This window comes from Lipotes vexillifer, unplaced genomic scaffold (assembly GCF_000442215.2).
Source record: "Lipotes vexillifer unplaced genomic scaffold, Lipotes_vexillifer_v1.1 scaffold276, whole genome shotgun sequence".
Taxonomy (NCBI): domain Eukaryota; kingdom Metazoa; phylum Chordata; class Mammalia; order Artiodactyla; family Lipotidae; genus Lipotes; species Lipotes vexillifer.
Genome location: NW_006782461.1, coordinates 15,892 through 33,156, shown reverse-complemented (window position 1 = coordinate 33,156; position 17,265 = coordinate 15,892). Strand labels below are relative to the sequence as shown.

The following is a 17,265-nucleotide window of genomic DNA, read 5'->3' as shown; positions in this document are numbered from 1 at the left end:
GAAGATATACAGATTGCCAACAAACACATGAAAGAATGCTCAACATCACTAATCAGTAGAGAAATGCAAATCAAAAATACAATGAGGTATTATCTCACACTGGTCAGAATGGCCATCATCAAAAAATCTAGCAACAATAAATGCTGGAGAGGGTGTGGAGAAAAGGGAACCCTCTTGCACTGTTGGTGGGAATGTAACTTGATACAGCCACTATGGAGAACAGTATGGCGGTTCCTTAAACAACTAAAAATAGAACTACCATACGACGCAGCAATCTCACTACTGGGCATATACCCTGAGAAAACCATAATTCAAAAAGATTCATGTACCACAATGTACAACCAAAGAATATTGTAGGATAAGTAACATCAACAGTGAATGAAAAGCATGCTCCTTCCTTTCTTATGCCCTGCTAACTCACCAGCTTCACCAATCAGAACCCTGACTACATCTTTATATCCCCTTAACAGTTGGCACAGAATCTTCAACCCAGATGGTACCAAAGGTCTGCTGAATAACAAATTAATGCTTTTGAATGCAACTTCCTACATGTGTATTCAGGAGTCCTCAAACCTTAGCAAATATCTGAAATCTTAAGGCAGGAAATGGGAATGAGGAACAAGAAAACTAAAATGATGGGACATGCATTTACTTCTCGACAGTGTATTATGTTCTTACTGTGCATTTCAAGGTGGCATCTTACTGCTGTCCTCAAACCTGAGTATGTACCAGGCATCCTTATCTTTAAGTAGTTACTGGACTTCATTGTTATCAGAGCAAAAAAGAGCACTATTAAGAGAAGCAAGGATTTAGATGTGACACTTCACTTCCTCCTAACAGTAGGGTGCCAAGACTCAAACCCCTATGCCTCTACATGAAGTCAGGAAGAAATCCACACAATGAAGCTTGGAATTGTAGAGATGTGTGAGGTGGGAAGAAGAAGGAGCACTGCTTTCAGAGGAGAGTGTGTTGGTAGGCAGAAGACAAATCTTAGGAGCTGAACTGCTGAAAGCAACAAGGACAGTGGGCTCATAAAACAAAAGCCACAGACTGCTGAATCCTGTGCTAGACCCTGAATGCAGGAGCCTAGTATCAATGAATTCAAGACCACCTTTTTTTTTTTTTTTAACATCTTTATTGGGGTATAATTGCTTTACAATGGTGTGTTAGTTTCTGCTTTATAACAAAGTGAATCAGTTATACATATACATATGTTCCCATATCTCTTCCCTCTTGCGTCTCCCTCCCTCCCACCTTCCATATCCCACCCCTGCAGGTGAAGACCACCTTTCTGACACTCTGAATAGACAAAGCCTAATTCCACTACATAAAACTCCTCAACCTGGCCCTGGAGTACTATGAACATAGAACACTTCTCATTTGTTTAGCTTCAGAAATACATTTTCGGATTTCCCTCGTGACACAATGGTTAAGAATCCGCCTGCCAATGCAGGGGACACAGGTTTGAGCCCTGGTCTGGGAAGATCCCACATGCCGTGGAGCAGCTAAGCCCATGTGCCATAACTACTGAGCCTGCGAGTCACAACTACTCAGCCCACGTGCCACAGCTAGTGAAGCCCGCGCGCCTAGAGCCCATGCTCCACAGCAAGAGAAGCCACTGCAATGAGTAGCCCCCACTCGCCTGCAACTAGAGAAGCCCGTGCGCAGTAACTTAGACCCAACACAGCCAAAAATAAATAAAATTTAAAAAGCCCCGATTAAAAAAAAAAAAAAAGAAATACATCTTCCTCCTTTCTCTGTATTTATTCTTATTTGGTAATTTACCTTGTGTTGTTTAGAGTCCAAAATGCACATATTGTAATCATTCAGACTTGCTTAGGGGATTTCTCTGGTGGTAAAGCAGTTAGCTCCAAATTTATAACTATTTAAGTTTGTTACAGATTTTTTTACTTGTTTAACTTGGGTCTCTTTAATAATTCCCTTCATATTTGTAAAAACTCCTTTAGATTATACATTTCCTTCCCTATCATCTACTTTTTAATATTTGGTGGTTTAGATTAAGGGATCATGAAATGTATTTAAGGAGGGGAATTCCTCTTCATTTCAATATTCAGATGACTATTAAGGTGCAAAGAGAAAATTAACAACATAAATAGCTAGAAGAGAATGTTTTCTACAATTTACATATTGTTATTTTATCATCTGCTGCCTTCTTTGAACTCATATACAGATGCTAACACTCCTACTTTAAATGTTCAACCAAGCATTTTTTTCCTGCTTTTTGCAGAAGGCTATCATCCAGATTTCTTCAAACCACATATGAAGAAAGACAGCATTTGATTATTATTTTGAATAATGACTTTGACACATCAAAGGATAACTTCTCCCAGTGAATATGCTGTTCAATAATATAAAGAAAAAGCATCATTATCAAGAGTCAGAATATACTGAACCAGAGAGAGTCGTTTTGTACAGGTCTTGTCATTTGATGGAATCACCCAAATATATAAAGAATCTTGATTTCTCAGAGATACAGAAATCAGTAAATAAATGAAAGAAATACAAAAAGCACCACTCATCAACATACATTTCTCTTTGTACATTATACTACTGGTCAATGATTTTAAACAGGCTGTCTAATTGGTAAATGAAAGGCTTTCAATTGCCTACATGTAAGAAAAACTTGTAACTTATAAATTTCCTGCAACAAGAGCTGGCTGACAATATGTGGCGCATAGTAGGAGCTCAAAAAATAACTGCTGAACAAAGAATTAAAATAAAAGCCTTCATGAGGTATACAGACTAAATAATTTCTTATGAAAAATATATTTTCTAAAGACTCTGAAAAAGAAAATATTCACATGTATACTTTTCTATTTTAGTTCCATCTCTTAAGAGTTACACCCAAAAATATTACTTGGGGGTTGAATTTGCAGAAAAGATCTCTTAGAATTTTTATTAATTTATTCAAATTTCTCTAGTTCACCAATTCACAGTTATAAAAAAGGCAAATTAAAAATCCACTCCTTTCAGTCACAACGAAGGTAATACAGCTGGTTGGACAGAAAATTAGAGAAGTGTGAATTTTCTATGCATGTTTTTTTAAGGATTATTATCAACAAAATTTCATGTTCTATCCACATAACTCTCATTATATTTAAAGCAAACCCTCAAATGAAAAATATCAGAGAGCAATATATCCCCCAAGATGGGAAGCACAGCTTACTTTAACTTGAAAAAGTTCTCCAGCCCCCTCACAGTCATTGGATGTGATTACTGGAGTATGAATATGCACAAAGCCACGGTCCTGGAAGAAAAAGAGAAACCACTTTTCTCAGTATATTTGTATGTGAAACACTTCCAAGAACATACACTTCAATATATGATTCAAATAGCACTAAGGGAATGCCATATCAAATCCCTCCTTAATCCCCAAAATAAAACTATTAAAATATCAAATGGAGAGTTTACTATGCACAAAGAATTTTAAATCAGAACTGACTTAGACAATATCTAGTCCAATCTCCTCACTGGAAAGACAAGGAAATTGAGGCCCAGAGAGATTTAATGAGAGGCCAAAATCATACAACCAGTCAGAATCACAGCCGGGACTAGAACCTAGGTGCTCAGGATCTCTCTCTGGTGCCATTTCTTCTTCCCACTTTTCCAACATACTGATAGTGATTTAACACACACGCACACTCACTCAGGGCTAATGCATAATGATGTTGGCCACACTGCTAAGGGAATAAAAGTGACCAATATTAAGTTGTTATTTTGGAATGAGACCCTCAATTGTAACAAACCACCAAAAAGGAGATAAATTAATGTTGACAATCAGGGACCGAAGAAATAAACAGCAAAAAGGCAGGAATGATTTTTAGGAAGTCTGTCATTAAACCGATGGCACAGTGCACCGCACGTGGCACAGGCAGTGCACTTCCTTTGCCTCAAGGAAGATTGTGAGCAGCAAACCCATCCATTACTAAGGCACCCAACTGCAATCCTTCTGCTCTAAAGTCTGAGACTATTTCCATTAGTGAACCACAAAAGCTGTTGCTAGTAAAACTGAAATAACCCAGCAACTTCAAGGTTATGCTTCTTTCACTTTGACTATGGACGTAGGCGAAAGGTTACAGACAGCATAAATGCTGCAGGGTGGCGGTGGAGGCAGCTAAAGGAAATTTATGCTGCAAAGGCATAAGAGTATGTGTTCAATGTAAACATTTTGTTCTTGACATCAATACAGTAAGTTCATATATACCCATCTAATCTCTGCTAAATTCTGCCAGTACCTACTGGTGGAACGTAAAATATGTCAGTGTATTACCAGGAGCCTCCCAAATTTACCCCTTCCTTCCTAAAAAGGTTGAATTCAAGTATTCTGGCTATGATACAAAGTATCCAGCCAACAACTTGCCTTATGATGTAGACTGATTAAAATTTCAAGCTATAAATTAGGAGTCTCAGTAAGTGTTCAAATATGTACTTAATCTGGGAACAACGTGTGGCGAGGTGCTGCGCAGAGCACATTATAGAGAACAAATGAAATAGAATCAATAACATTACTGCATAAAATTTTTATCTCCTAGAAGCCAAGAATTATGGACATGAATCATTTATTCCACATAAGGCAACTATGAGCATGAGTGCAGTAAACAAAGAAAGGAAGTGAAAAATCCAAAGGAAATAAGGGTGGCGAGAGGGAGGAGAAAATTTAACGGCTAAATATAATTGCCTAAGTTAGAACTGGTCAACTGCCACAAGGAACAATGCTGTAAATCTTATGAAAATAACTGCGTGGGATTTTTTTTTTTAATCACTCAAATAGTGGGAATTATTCTCAATTCTCAAATAATGCTAAACCTTTCAAAAGGCATCATCGGCTTTTTAAGCCTTAACAGTGTTAGCAAGGCTTATCATATCAAAGTCTCTATCATTACCACCAAAAGTTATACAGGAGAGGGTACAAAGGAACAACAAAGACGAGAACAAAGTCCACAAAAGAGAAAGTGGATAGAGAAGTAGGAAAATAAATAGCAGGAGTACTCTCAGTGGCTGCCTCCAGTGGGGTTCCACTGTCAGGTACTTATCCTATCCCACAGCAGAGGGGTTCCTAATAAGAGAGATGAAGGACAGAGAAGGGGTCAAAAATTTTGGCCCAATTATTCAGATCCCACCCATCACCTCTAAATATCTAAGTATTTTGATAGATACACATTGCTATAACCAGATATTTATAAGGCAATGAATGAGTATCTGAAAATTACAAAATTCATGTACTAAGGCCCATACACATCACTCAAAGAGTCATGGACTATATTTTTCTTTAACACACACAAAATAAATATTATTTAATCAGACTCAACAAAAAAGAAACATATGACAGCAATTGCTAGCCACAGACACACCACTGGCGACAAAAAGTGACAGCAAGAGACCAAAAAAACAAAACAAAAACCAAAAAAACACCCCATAAAAAGCAGTCACAGGAACTCAAAGACACAGCAGGGTCTAGGGTCATTCAACGCAGGGTCAAAGAACACTCCTCACCATGACAGGCTTTGAAGCCACTGCCATACTGAGAAGAGAACAATCTGATACTCAGAGGAAGAACCTCAACTCACCAGGAAAGGTCAAACTCTTTTCTGTTGGCTCACTTCAGGAAGCCAGGGAAGTATGTAATACATTTTAGGATAACTTCCACTGGAAATTAGAAAAAAAATTGGTGCCTGAAGAGATAATCCTATTATTTGAGAAACTCAGCTCTCGTAAATAACTCATGTTTTGAGGATTCTAGATACTTATGTTTTAGTACTCAGCAAATGTGTCAATTTTATAAGCAAAGCAAGTTATACACTAAACATTTTTGATACTCAAACCAAAAAACTCTAGATCCTTAAAGTATCCTAACTAAAAGGTTTGTGCTCAAGTTTCTTTCTCCCTATATTTCAAGGTCTGAAATTTTTGAAAATTTTACATTTTAGTTCTTAACATCTTTTAGCGAGCCTAAAGTAACAAACATAGAAACAGTACCAAATATAGGATAATATACAACTAACATTTAATATGTCCTATAGTACTCCCATTATTTCTTTAAACAATTCAATCCTATCACATACACAAGTGAGTGACATCTTAGAAGGAGGTATCAGGATTATATTTTCCAGAGCTTTACAATTAAAAAGTGAATTTATAAGACTCAAAAGAACCTACCTTTATAACCATCACCAACAGTGCTAAAATTCATTATTTTCAACCACCTAAAATGTTTTTTAAATTTTACTTTACTTTGCTTATTCTTTGATTTCAGAGTTTTCTAGTGTATTTTATTATTATTTCAAAATTATTTACACACCTGTGAAAACTTCAAGTAATAAGAAATGTATAAATTAGGTAAAGCCCACTTGTTAATGGATTGCCAATACCACCACCTACTGGCCAGAAATCCATAAAACTTTCAGAATTAAAGCAGATCCACTGACTTTATCAGCTGTTAAAGCCATATAGGGAAAAAAGATTTTTACATCTGAGCAAATTTTCTGTTTGTATGGTTCAAGCACTATTGAAAAGCCATATGGATGGGACTTCCCTGGTGGCGCAGTGGTAAAGAGTCCACCTGCCAATGCAGGGGACACAGGTTCAAGGCCAGGAAGATCCCACATGCTGTGGTACAACTAAGCCCATGCGCCACAACTACTGAGCCTGCACTCTAGAGCCCTTGAGCCACAACTACAGAAGCTGCGTGCCTAGAGCCCGTGCTCTGCAACAGGAGAAGTCACTGCAATGAGAAGCCCACGCACGGCAATGAAGAGTAGCCCCCTGCTCACCGCAACTAGAGAAAGCCCATGGGCAGCAATGAAGACCCAACACAGCCAAAAATAAATAAATAAAATAAATTTATTAAAAAAAAAGCCATATGGAAGATGCATAAGAAAGTTTATGAGAGCATATGTAAACACACCCTTTCACACTATAATGGGATGACACTGTATAATGTGATTTATTTTCCTTTGTTTATTCTTATGCTTTAAAGCCATGATGTTCTTTAGCTGTCACACAAAAAATTACCTCTTAAGGAGCTTTTCAAAGAGCAAGAACTTCCTTCATGTGCTATGGCAGGGTTGGGCCTGCATGAATTTGGATGCCGTCCAAGGGAAGGGTATGCTGTCAGACAATCTTTGCAAGTGAGCTGGATCTGGAGAAGTGGATTAGGAAGAGTTCCAAAACTACATGGAATAATACTGAACTTTATCCATTGGGTCACTCTTGCTTTTGGAGCCCTTCCATCCACCACATGGAAGGAGGGTCCCTTTACCTCATCAACTTACCAAACTACATTCCACTGTGGCTTTCCCGGGTTGGGGGACATGGCTGAAAAGCAAAGCTAAGTGAGACAAAATGTCTTTAGGCATTAGATCAATCTACTTGATCAACACCAATAATTTTTTAAAATTAGTGCTTACTGTATATAAAATGTCTGTGACCAAGATGTAGAAATAGGAACTAGATTTACCCTCCCATTTGAAGCAACAAAAAAAACCAAAAACAGGGCTTCCCTGGTGGCGCAGTGGTTGAGAGTCTGCCTGCCGTGGCAGGGGACGCGGGTTCGTGCCCTGGTCCGGGAAGATCCCACATGCCGCGGAGCGGCTGGGCCTGTGAGCCAAGGCCTCTGAGCCTGCGTCTGGAGCATGTGCTCCGCAGCGGGAGAGGCCACAACAGTGAGAGGCCCGCGTACCGCAAAAAAAAAAAAAAAAAAAAAAAAAAAATCCACAAGCAAACCACATGAAATGATGGTTTTCAAGACACTGGATATCAGACAACAAAGGAGAGTGATCCCTGAGAGATAGGAAACAAACATAGTGAACCCTACCAGCAGTCCCGCTTACTACCTTGAGATTTTCCAGGCCACAGTAGGAAGAAGGGAGAAATAAAGTGGAGCCCAGCAGACTCCCTGAGTTGAGGAGACCAAAGTGGCTAGAACTGACAGGACAGAGCATCAGAGAGCAGACAGCTGTCCAACAACCCCAGAGATGTACAGGGAGTCACCCTGGAGTATTAGGTGGAGGAATGATCAGCACATGCAAGTGAGGAAACTATCCAAGGCCAGGGAAAGAACCATCCACAACGATTAGAGGAAACAGCGCCTGGTGCTCGTATGTGGCTGGAAACAATGCCTGCTCCCACAAACCAGGCTGGAAAATCTTGTAATTCACAAGGCACTAGGCAGAATACTCAGGAAGGCTTTGCCTCAGTAGTGGGGAATAATCAGACCCAGACTGAGCACTGCTCCAGATTTACTTAACAAATCATGAAAGCAAGACCCTTCCAGTAACTTAACTACATACCAAAACAAAGCTTAAGAAGCTTTGTCAATATCCAGCACCCAACAAGGTAAAAATAACAAGGTCTGGCACCTAATCAAAGATTAGCAGATATACGAAGAAGCGGGAAAACATAATCCATAATGAAGAGACGAATCAATCAATTAAAACTGACTTATAGCTGACACGTTAGAAGGACGTAAAAAGTTACTAAACAGCTATGAAATCTGTACAGTTTTAACTAAAACTGTATTGTATATGTTCAAAAAAGTTAAGTAGAGACACGGAAGACACTAAAAAAAAAAAGGCCCAAATCAAACACTTAATTATGAAGCCTTTCACTTAGATATGGGGTGAAAAATGCACTGGACAGGAATAAGAAATTAGGTACTGCAGAAGAAAAGATCGGTAAGCTTGAAGACATAGTAATAGAAACTACCCAAAAGAAACATGCTGGAAAAAAAAGATTTTTTAAAAAGGAAAGAACATCTGAGAGCTATCGGGATATCATCAAGTGGCCTAATATATGGGTAACTGAAGTCCCCTAAAGAGAGAGGTAACATAAAAAATATTTGATGAAATAATGACTGAAAAACTTGGTGAAAATTAAAATGCATAGATTCAAGAGATTCAATGAACTCCAAACACAAGAAACATAAAGAAAACTGTGCCAAGGCACACATTGATCAAATTACTCAAAACCAGTGATAAACAGAAAATTTAAAACCAGCCAAAGAAAAAAGTACCGCACAATAAAGGGTGCTTGGAATAAATAACCCGAAGAACTTTCAGGATAATACTCCAGTATTACAATTATTCAACTTCTTCACAAGAAAGAACACCTAGAAGCAAAGCTCCTTACCTTAAAGAAAGAATGGATAGCAGCTGTGGCTTCACTGCGAACCCTCAGTATAGAACCCAGAACATTAGTCCTACACCTAAGGTGAGGATATTGTCTCAGATACTCCAGAGGATGCCTCTCTTTATATTTAAAAGGGAAAGCCTGACAATAAAAGGAAAAACAAGTTAGAAGCTAAAAGAAATACAGTTTTATAAAATCAGTTTACAGGGCATTTGTTAAATAGTAATGCTTTAGAATAAAACTAAGACGCTTTCGTTCCTTATTTCTTAACATAACTGAATAGGGTCCACATTAATTCTAACAAGTTTGTAGAACAGTGAGTGAAATCAGAAAGATGTGGGTTTAAATTCAGCCCTACTACTTATTAGCTTTGGAACCTTGGGCAAAGTTACTTATTATCACCAAGGCTAATCTGTTATTTATCAAATTTCTATCCGTTAGCTATCAATCACTACTTACAAATAGAGAGATTAGGATATAGTTACCCAAAACACTCCACTGTTTGGCACACATGAGTTTAGAATATTGTAGATATTAAACATTATGTTTTCTACTATTGAATTTTAAAATTGCCCAAATGTCTTGAAAGTCCACAAGCGCTCATAATCAATTGGCACTATTTATCACCATTTATCAACATGTGCTGCTGTTTCAGAACATGAGCGAGGGTCAACAGCTTTGTGTCATCTGGACGAGCAATGTATATTCATAAAAATTTTAAAGGAAATTATGACTCTACCTGGAAAAATTTCCCTGCCCACACTCATTTTACAAGATTGAGAAGATAGGATAAAAGTTTCAGACCAAAAGCAAAGTTTCAATAAAAAAGATAACAGAGAAGCTAAGTAAAAGAACTCTAGAACAGGCTACCAACATAGCTATCTATTCCTTTTAGGCCTTGTGCGCACATTAATTTATGTCATATAGAAACAGATCCCATACCTACGAAAGTGACAATATGATCACATTAACAGGAATCTGGGGACTGTAAGCAGGTTCAGAATTCCCTAATGCTGAATACTTAAAAATGACCCTGAAACGAGGGGGAAGAGTAGTGGAAAGCATCAATACCCACCAAGGGAAAACAATTTAAGAAGAGTAAAACACATGGCAAATTTTTAATAATCAAACATCCCTCTAAAAAATCAAAAATAAAAATGGTTAACATTTCAATTATCCAAAAGAACTAAAAATGAATTTGAATTAAAATGATGCTATTTCCCTATATTCCTCATTTTTTGTTCATTAAATATTTGAAGATGAGTATAGCTAAACCACAGGGGGTTAAAATGGCTAGCACATAAACTTCAGCTGTGCCACTAATCAGCAATATGACCTAATGCAAGTCGTTTTACCTGATTGGGTCTCATTTTCTCCAAATAGAAACTGGATTGATAATCTATAGTTTTATTCCCTCTAACCTCTTTATCAGGCTCTACATAAAAAGCTACTAACAGAAGAGTCTTGCAAAAACAGGAATAAACAGGTCTTAATGTAGAATTTCTTATCTTTGTTCAGCCTAAGCATCCCCACACTCTAGCACCATCCAACAGGATTTTCTGTGATAAACGGAAATGATCTGTACCTGTGCAATGCTGTACGACAGCTGCTAGCTGCATGTGATTACTGAGCACTTGAAATGTGGCTAATGTCACTGAGGAACTGAATTTTTAATTTAATTTTAACTGATTTAATATTAAATAGCCATGGGTGGCTAGTGGCTATTGCACCAGATGGTACAGTTCTAAGAATGTGGTTTGCCCTGGTATGTCTTTGTCACTGCAGCTGACTAGACATGCTTGTAAAGTGGCAAATCTCAACAGTGACAGGCACCACAGAGATACACAGAGTATTATCACTTAGCTCTCACTCCTAAGGCTCCGCCATCTACATAAATACTTTTTGCTACTCTTTCTACATTCCTCAGTCTATAGCCTGTTTCAATTATCTAGGAAGTCACAATCGAAAAGTTCCAAGTGCCATCTTCCCAATAATCACACTTAAAACACTGCTAATGTTTTAAATTAAGCCTTAACGGCCTCCATAATCGTGTCACAACACATACCCTGGCATCACAATTTCCAACAACTTCAATTTTTTCTGCCTTCAGTTCCACATTTTGCCTTTTGGACAAACTTTTTACCAGCTGCCCTTGAACTTCCACAGAACTCCCAAACGCCAGTTCTCTATAATAACAAAACAATATCATAAACAAGATCTTACATGTAGCCCTCACATTAATACCAACCTTGCTCTCAGAACATTAAACTATTATTTATTTATTTATTTGGCTGCACCGGGTCTTAGCTGCGGCATGCGGGATCTAATTCCCTGACCAGGGATCGAATCCGGGCCCCCTGCATTAGGAGCATGGAGTCTTAACCACTGGACCACCAGGGAAGTCCCTAAACCATTTAATGATAGAAGATTTTACCTTTAATTGGGTTAAGAGCTGCGCATAGTTGAGAGAAGCAAAGGATAGGTGGGGGATATTGTCATGCGAAGATGTTAGAGAGAGGAGAAAAGGATCTTGATTCTAAGTATTTGGACTTGAGCCTCAAAGCTATGAAAAGCAGATTTGTTTAGAAAGATCACTGAGGGGTCAATATGAACACTTGGATTAGGGAAATGGGGAACAGAGGAGATGAAAAAAAATCAAAGTACTCTTAAAAAACAAACAAACAAACAAACAAACAAACAAAACTCACCTACTGACAAAGCTTGAATCTGCTACAACCTGAAGGCTTTCCAAAGATGACCCATCATTTACATGCAGGAACAAGACTTCCTTCTGGGATCGGACTGAACGAATCCATCCCTAATGAGAAATATTTCTAAATGTGGGTTTAAAATACAAACATTTTATATTTTCATTACACATACAGAGGACTAAATGAAAAAAACATAAGTCTTCATAATCCTGCCTGAAGAAATCAATTGCTTTTAGTTTACCAATATGCATATATAATTTTATATGGTCCTCATCACAGTGAAATACAGCTTTGGCATTCCACCTTTCTTGTTGTTGTCGTTTTGTTAATAAAGTTCATCATTCTGAATAAGACGTCCCAAATCCCGTTAGGTCGATGAGCCTAATTCACATAACCAATCCCCCTAATATTCCAGGTTTTCTTCCTGCCCCTGCCCCTCCCCCACCATTACACATAACAGGGCACATATTTTGGTTCCTTTCTCCTTTTATATCAAATTCCCAGAAGGGAGATTATGTAGTTATAGACTAGAAACATCTTTATGGGGTTTTCTTTTTTACAAAGTATCATACTAAAAGAGTTCTCAAGAAACTTATTATGATCATATTAAGTAGCACATAAACTTTCAAAGACACTCTGAATTTAAATGACAGGTATGCATGAGTACAAATGAGATGTCTTCAAGTAGAACACAAAAAACAGCTCTCTCACAGATGACAACATCTATGCTAGTTAAATTTAACTAGCATAGAGGTTGAGAGAATATTCTAGCAGCCTCTGAACAACTGTGAACAGTTGCTGGTGTTCGGTTAACCATCAAACGTGCTTGGGAAAAGTGAGATGATCCTACTTAGAAAAACTGTACTGATCCTGACTTTCTTTGTATCCCCACCACACCCTAATAGACACTGTTATTAAAGCCCTTCTATTACTTATTTGCATGTCCATAATATTTTGTGGGTTTAGGAATCACATTTTTAGTTGCATTGAAGGCTACTGTCAGGCACACAGTAGAAAATCCATGAATAGTTTCCAGTGGAAGAATATCATGTACTGAACATCTACTATGTGACAAACATTTTACTACCTTCTTCACATAGTTTCACCTCCTCCTCACAACAGCAATGTGCATTATCATTATTCCCGTTTTACAAGTGAAGAATTGAGGCTCAGAGAAGTTAAATAACCTGCCTGAGGGCACACTGCTGGTAAAGGGCAGAGCCTGAATTTAAACCCAAGTCTACTAGGAAGCGCTTGATCTTTCTCCAGGGCTATGCTGAATAAAGCGTAAATTGCCTCAGTCTCACATACAAGGCCCTTCATAACGTGAACATGCCCAGTCCAAAGCACCAATGCCTTGCTTTTTACTTGTTAGTAAAAGTTAACATTTATGGAGCACTGTTTAATGTGCTTCTGTCCTAAGCTCTTTATAAATATTTTTCTACTTAATCCTCACAAGAACTATCACTTTAGAGATGAAACATATTTAGAGGAGTTAGGATAACCTTGTTAAATACTCAAGGTTACCAAGTAGTACAGGTGGAATTCAAACACCGATCTCAGTTCAAAGTTCATGTTCTTGTCAACAAGCTCTTCTGAAATATTTCCACCCTATCCCTGGTTCCTGTACCTGAGGAACACATCCTTCCAGACTCAGCTGAAATGTCACCTCACGCAAGAAGTCTTCTTTGACCTCCTCACACTGTTAAGAACTTCCTTCTCTGTATTCTCAAAGTTTTCTATTTATACCACTAATACTTATCACATTGTTGTCATTTCTTGTCTTAGCCATCAGACCAGGGCTGCCTGACAAAAAATGTGAGCCACATATGTAATTTTACTTTTTTAGTGGTTACATAAAAAAGAAATGGGTTAAATTAATTTTAATAGTATATTTTATTGAACCCAAAATATATATCAACATGTAATCAATATTAAAAATACTGAGATAGTTTGCATTCTTTTGTTCTTCAAAATTAGTGTCTATTTTACACTTACAGTACCACTCAATTCAGATACTTCTAAACTACACTGCACAGCACTAAAGTGAAAGCCTCTAACCTAGCGAGTAGGTTCTGTTCTTTTCATCTTTGAATCCTCTCTAGACTAGCACACAAAGGTATTAATGTGTGTCGAATTAATAGGTTAATGCAAGAAAAAGTTTTGATTTGGATAATAGAAAGAATATGAAACCCAAAGAAATGCAAAGAGGGGGAAATTGGTCATACTGCTAAAAATCAAGGATATGTGAGGACAGCAAAAATAACTGCATCAGTGTGTTTCAGCAACCTAGTAAGTCAAACCTCCTTGCTTGGTCTGCTCCTTTAAGGAGGTACCTTCTGTGTGGAGCCGCTGCAAATATTATTATTAACAAGAGAAATGATAGCAACTAACATTTATTCACGGTGGGCCACTGTCCTAAATGTTTTGTAACTAATCTTCAGGACTCTGTGAGGTAAGGACTATTATCTCCATTCTCGTAAGAGGGAACTGAGGTTTAGAGCACGTTAAGTGGCACGCCCATAATTAACAAGCTACTAAGCGGCAGAGATTTACAACGAGGCAGCCTGACTCCAGAGCTCTTTCAAACTGCTACACTCCACTCGTTCTCCTAATTTATTAACATAAGTTTTATGCAAAGCCCCATTTTAGGCACTGAGGTGGTTAAAAGTTGAATAAAAGGTATGGTTTAGTTGAACAAATATTTACTGCCAGCTATGTGCGGCTATCAAGACGGGTAAGACATAGTTCCTGCACTCAAGGAGCTATATAACTGTGGACACACGTTATGAGGGACAAAAGAAAAGCGGCTCGTACATTTTGCTGTATGATTAACAAGTTTACGGGTAAAAACCTGTATCATGAAAGCAAAGTTCCAGCACTTTCCAGGCAAAACTAACGGTAACCAATGAGAGGAGAAAAACGTGGACCCACACGATTGCCTACATTTTCTAACTTTGCCCTGCCGGTAGTTCTGTCCGACCCGACAGCACAAGGCAAGCCTAGACGTGGACGTGCCATATCACTCAACGAAAAGGACAAACCCACTCTCTTGCGATACACTAACCTGGACGTTAACGCGCTCCCCACTTGCGTTCTGGGCCCCGAGAGCGTCCCGCACGCTCAGTTTGGCTGAAGGTTTGTGCCTTGGGCAGGGAGCCGAGGAACAGGAGCGCAGGGCTCGGAGCAGGCACCGGGCCCCGAACATAGCGCGGCCGCCCCAGGCCCTTCTCGGGACTAGCCCCGATCCCAGCGCGTGCGGACCCTGCCTACGGGAACCCTCTCTTCTCCCTTCTTCCGGGCTGCAGCCCTGCCCTCAGGCACTCCAGAGTCCCCCGCTGGCTCCCTTCTCCTTCACGGGCCCCAGCTCGTGAAGAAGCTCTGCTTTCCCCCTCCCCGAAAGGGCGGAAAGGACACAAGACGTTCAGCGGCGAACGCCAAAGAGAAAGCGCGCGCCTTGAGCTCCCGGGACACCCCACAAACCCGCGTAGCTTCTAAACTCACGCACTTCCCCCGAGCTGAAACCCACGCGACACCCACCCCTACGTCACCACGCCAACGCTAACGCCATCACGCTACGAGGAAGTTCAGAGGGAGCATGCGTACTTGTGACTCCATTTAAATAGGCGGTGAAGCGGAGGAAGGGGCGGGGTCAGGAGCTGAGATGGGGCGGAGTTAAGACGCTAGGGTTGTAGAGGTTAGCGTTGAAGGAACTAGGTAACCCACTTGGGGCGAGGTATTAGAGTCCTCATTTCTAAAGCTTCCGGGTGATGCTGAGGAACGCAAAGTGAAGGGCAAGGAGTGACTGATGCAGAAGGAAAGCGGCCAGAAGGAGACTCTTGATTGTTGAGAGGATTAGCGTGAGGGGATCAGTCTTTTCGGAGTTCTGAGAACAGAGAAAAACAAGGCAGAGCCCCTGCTAAAGTCACAGTTGAGTGGTATCAAACATCTAAACAGACAATTGAATAAAAGGGTGATCAGTTCCCTGACACAGCCTAAGCGTGGGATGCCAAAGATGGCTTGCTACAGAAGGTAACCCTTTGACAGGTAAGAGTAAGTGAAGAGACTTGGAACGGGGTAGTCAGAGAAGGCATGATAGTGTGAAGCTGTTGGACAGAGAGTGGAGGAATTGCTGGGCATTGCCTGCCAGAATCTTTGAGCCTCTCTCTTTCCTTTTCCAACACAGTTATCTGCGTTTATTTGACCTGGAAACAATGACCCCTTCATGTATTAGACCACTTTTTTTTTTTTGCGGTACGCGGGCCTCACTGTTGTGGCCTCTCCCGTTGTGGAAAACAGGCTCCGGACGCGCAGGCTCAGCGGCCATGGCTCACGGGCCTAGCCGCTCCGCAGCATGTGGGATCTTCCCGGACCAGGGCACGAACCCGTGTCCCCTGCATCGGCAGGCGAACTCTCAACCACGGCGCCACCAGGGAAGCCCTAGACCACCTTTTAAACATATCAAAAAAAATTTTTTTTTCTGTAACTCATTGATACTCATCAACTAGTCTTCTATGTGATTAAAAGAAAGAAGTAAGGGCTAGTTACTTAAAGTTGCACTATTATTATGCCCATTTTACAGATAAGAGAGCTTAGGCACAGAAAAGTTAAATGACTTGCTCAAGGATATACATTCTATAAATGTGAGATTTAAACCTGGAAATCTTGGCTCCATCCACTAAACTGTCATGCTATACAGTCTCTCCGAGGTGGGAAATAAATCCATTGTCCCTTCCATCAAGGAACTCATAGTCTAGACATGGAGACTGGCAAGAAAACAGAGAATTGTAATATAAACTAATAAGTACCAATATAAATGTATAAGCCAAGTGAAGTGGTAGCCTACAAAAGGAAATAAGCTGAGTTTTGGAGGAGGATCAGCATTTTGCCAGGTTGGGATGTAGGAAAGAGCGTTTCCTGCCAGAAGGTGGGCAAGAACGGTTGCCAGGAGGGCAAAAAGCCTGGAAGAATTGTAAAACTGTTCTCAAAACAGACTAGAAAATAGCACCCATACCAAGTTCTTGGACACTTCTTGAACCTTGAGAACAGAAATATGGAAACTTGCAGCTAAATGCCTTCTGAATTATGTAGCTATGGGCCTTAAAAAAAAAAGTATGTCTTTGGTATTGGTTGCAAAATCTGGGGAACAAGACAATCTGGCATACATACCAATAATATGTATCCCAGTTCAAATCTCCTCTTTGACTATGCTACCTTGTCCAAGGGACCAAAAATAGTGACCAGTTGGCTCACTTCCTTCCCAGGCCGTCTGTCTTGCCTTCTTTCTTTACCTGGTCCTCCCCAGTGTGCATCTTAAGAACTGAAGTCTGAGTCTCAGAGAGTGAGGATCCTGACTTCTTTTGCCCTGTCACCTACTACTTGTTTAAGTCAAAGGGTTGTTTTCTGA

At 39.6% G+C, this 17,265-nt stretch overlaps 1 protein-coding gene across 2 annotated transcripts in view; it reads right to left on the bottom strand.

The window, feature by feature from the left end:
* NARS2 (asparaginyl-tRNA synthetase 2, mitochondrial) overlaps positions 1–15,437 on the bottom strand; it is a 139,679-nt gene extending 124,242 nt beyond the window's left edge. The window contains exons 1-5 of one of the 2 annotated variants that reach the window (XM_007455291.1): positions 15,405–15,437; positions 11,856–11,965; positions 11,213–11,333; positions 9,148–9,288; positions 3,188–3,268 (exon numbers count right to left, since the gene is read on the bottom strand). Coding sequence is in view for 1 of the 2 variants with exons in the window: in XM_007455290.1 (XP_007455352.1) it covers positions 3,188–3,268; positions 9,148–9,288; positions 11,213–11,333; positions 11,856–11,965; positions 14,926–15,066 (594 nt within the window). In the remaining variant the exon portion in view is untranslated. Of the gene's footprint in view, positions 1–3,187; positions 3,269–9,147; positions 9,289–11,212; positions 11,334–11,855; positions 11,966–14,925; positions 15,067–15,404 lie in introns of those variants that run through there. The other variant, XM_007455290.1, reaches the window with a different exon arrangement.
* Between the last annotated feature and the right edge of the window lie 1,828 nt (positions 15,438–17,265).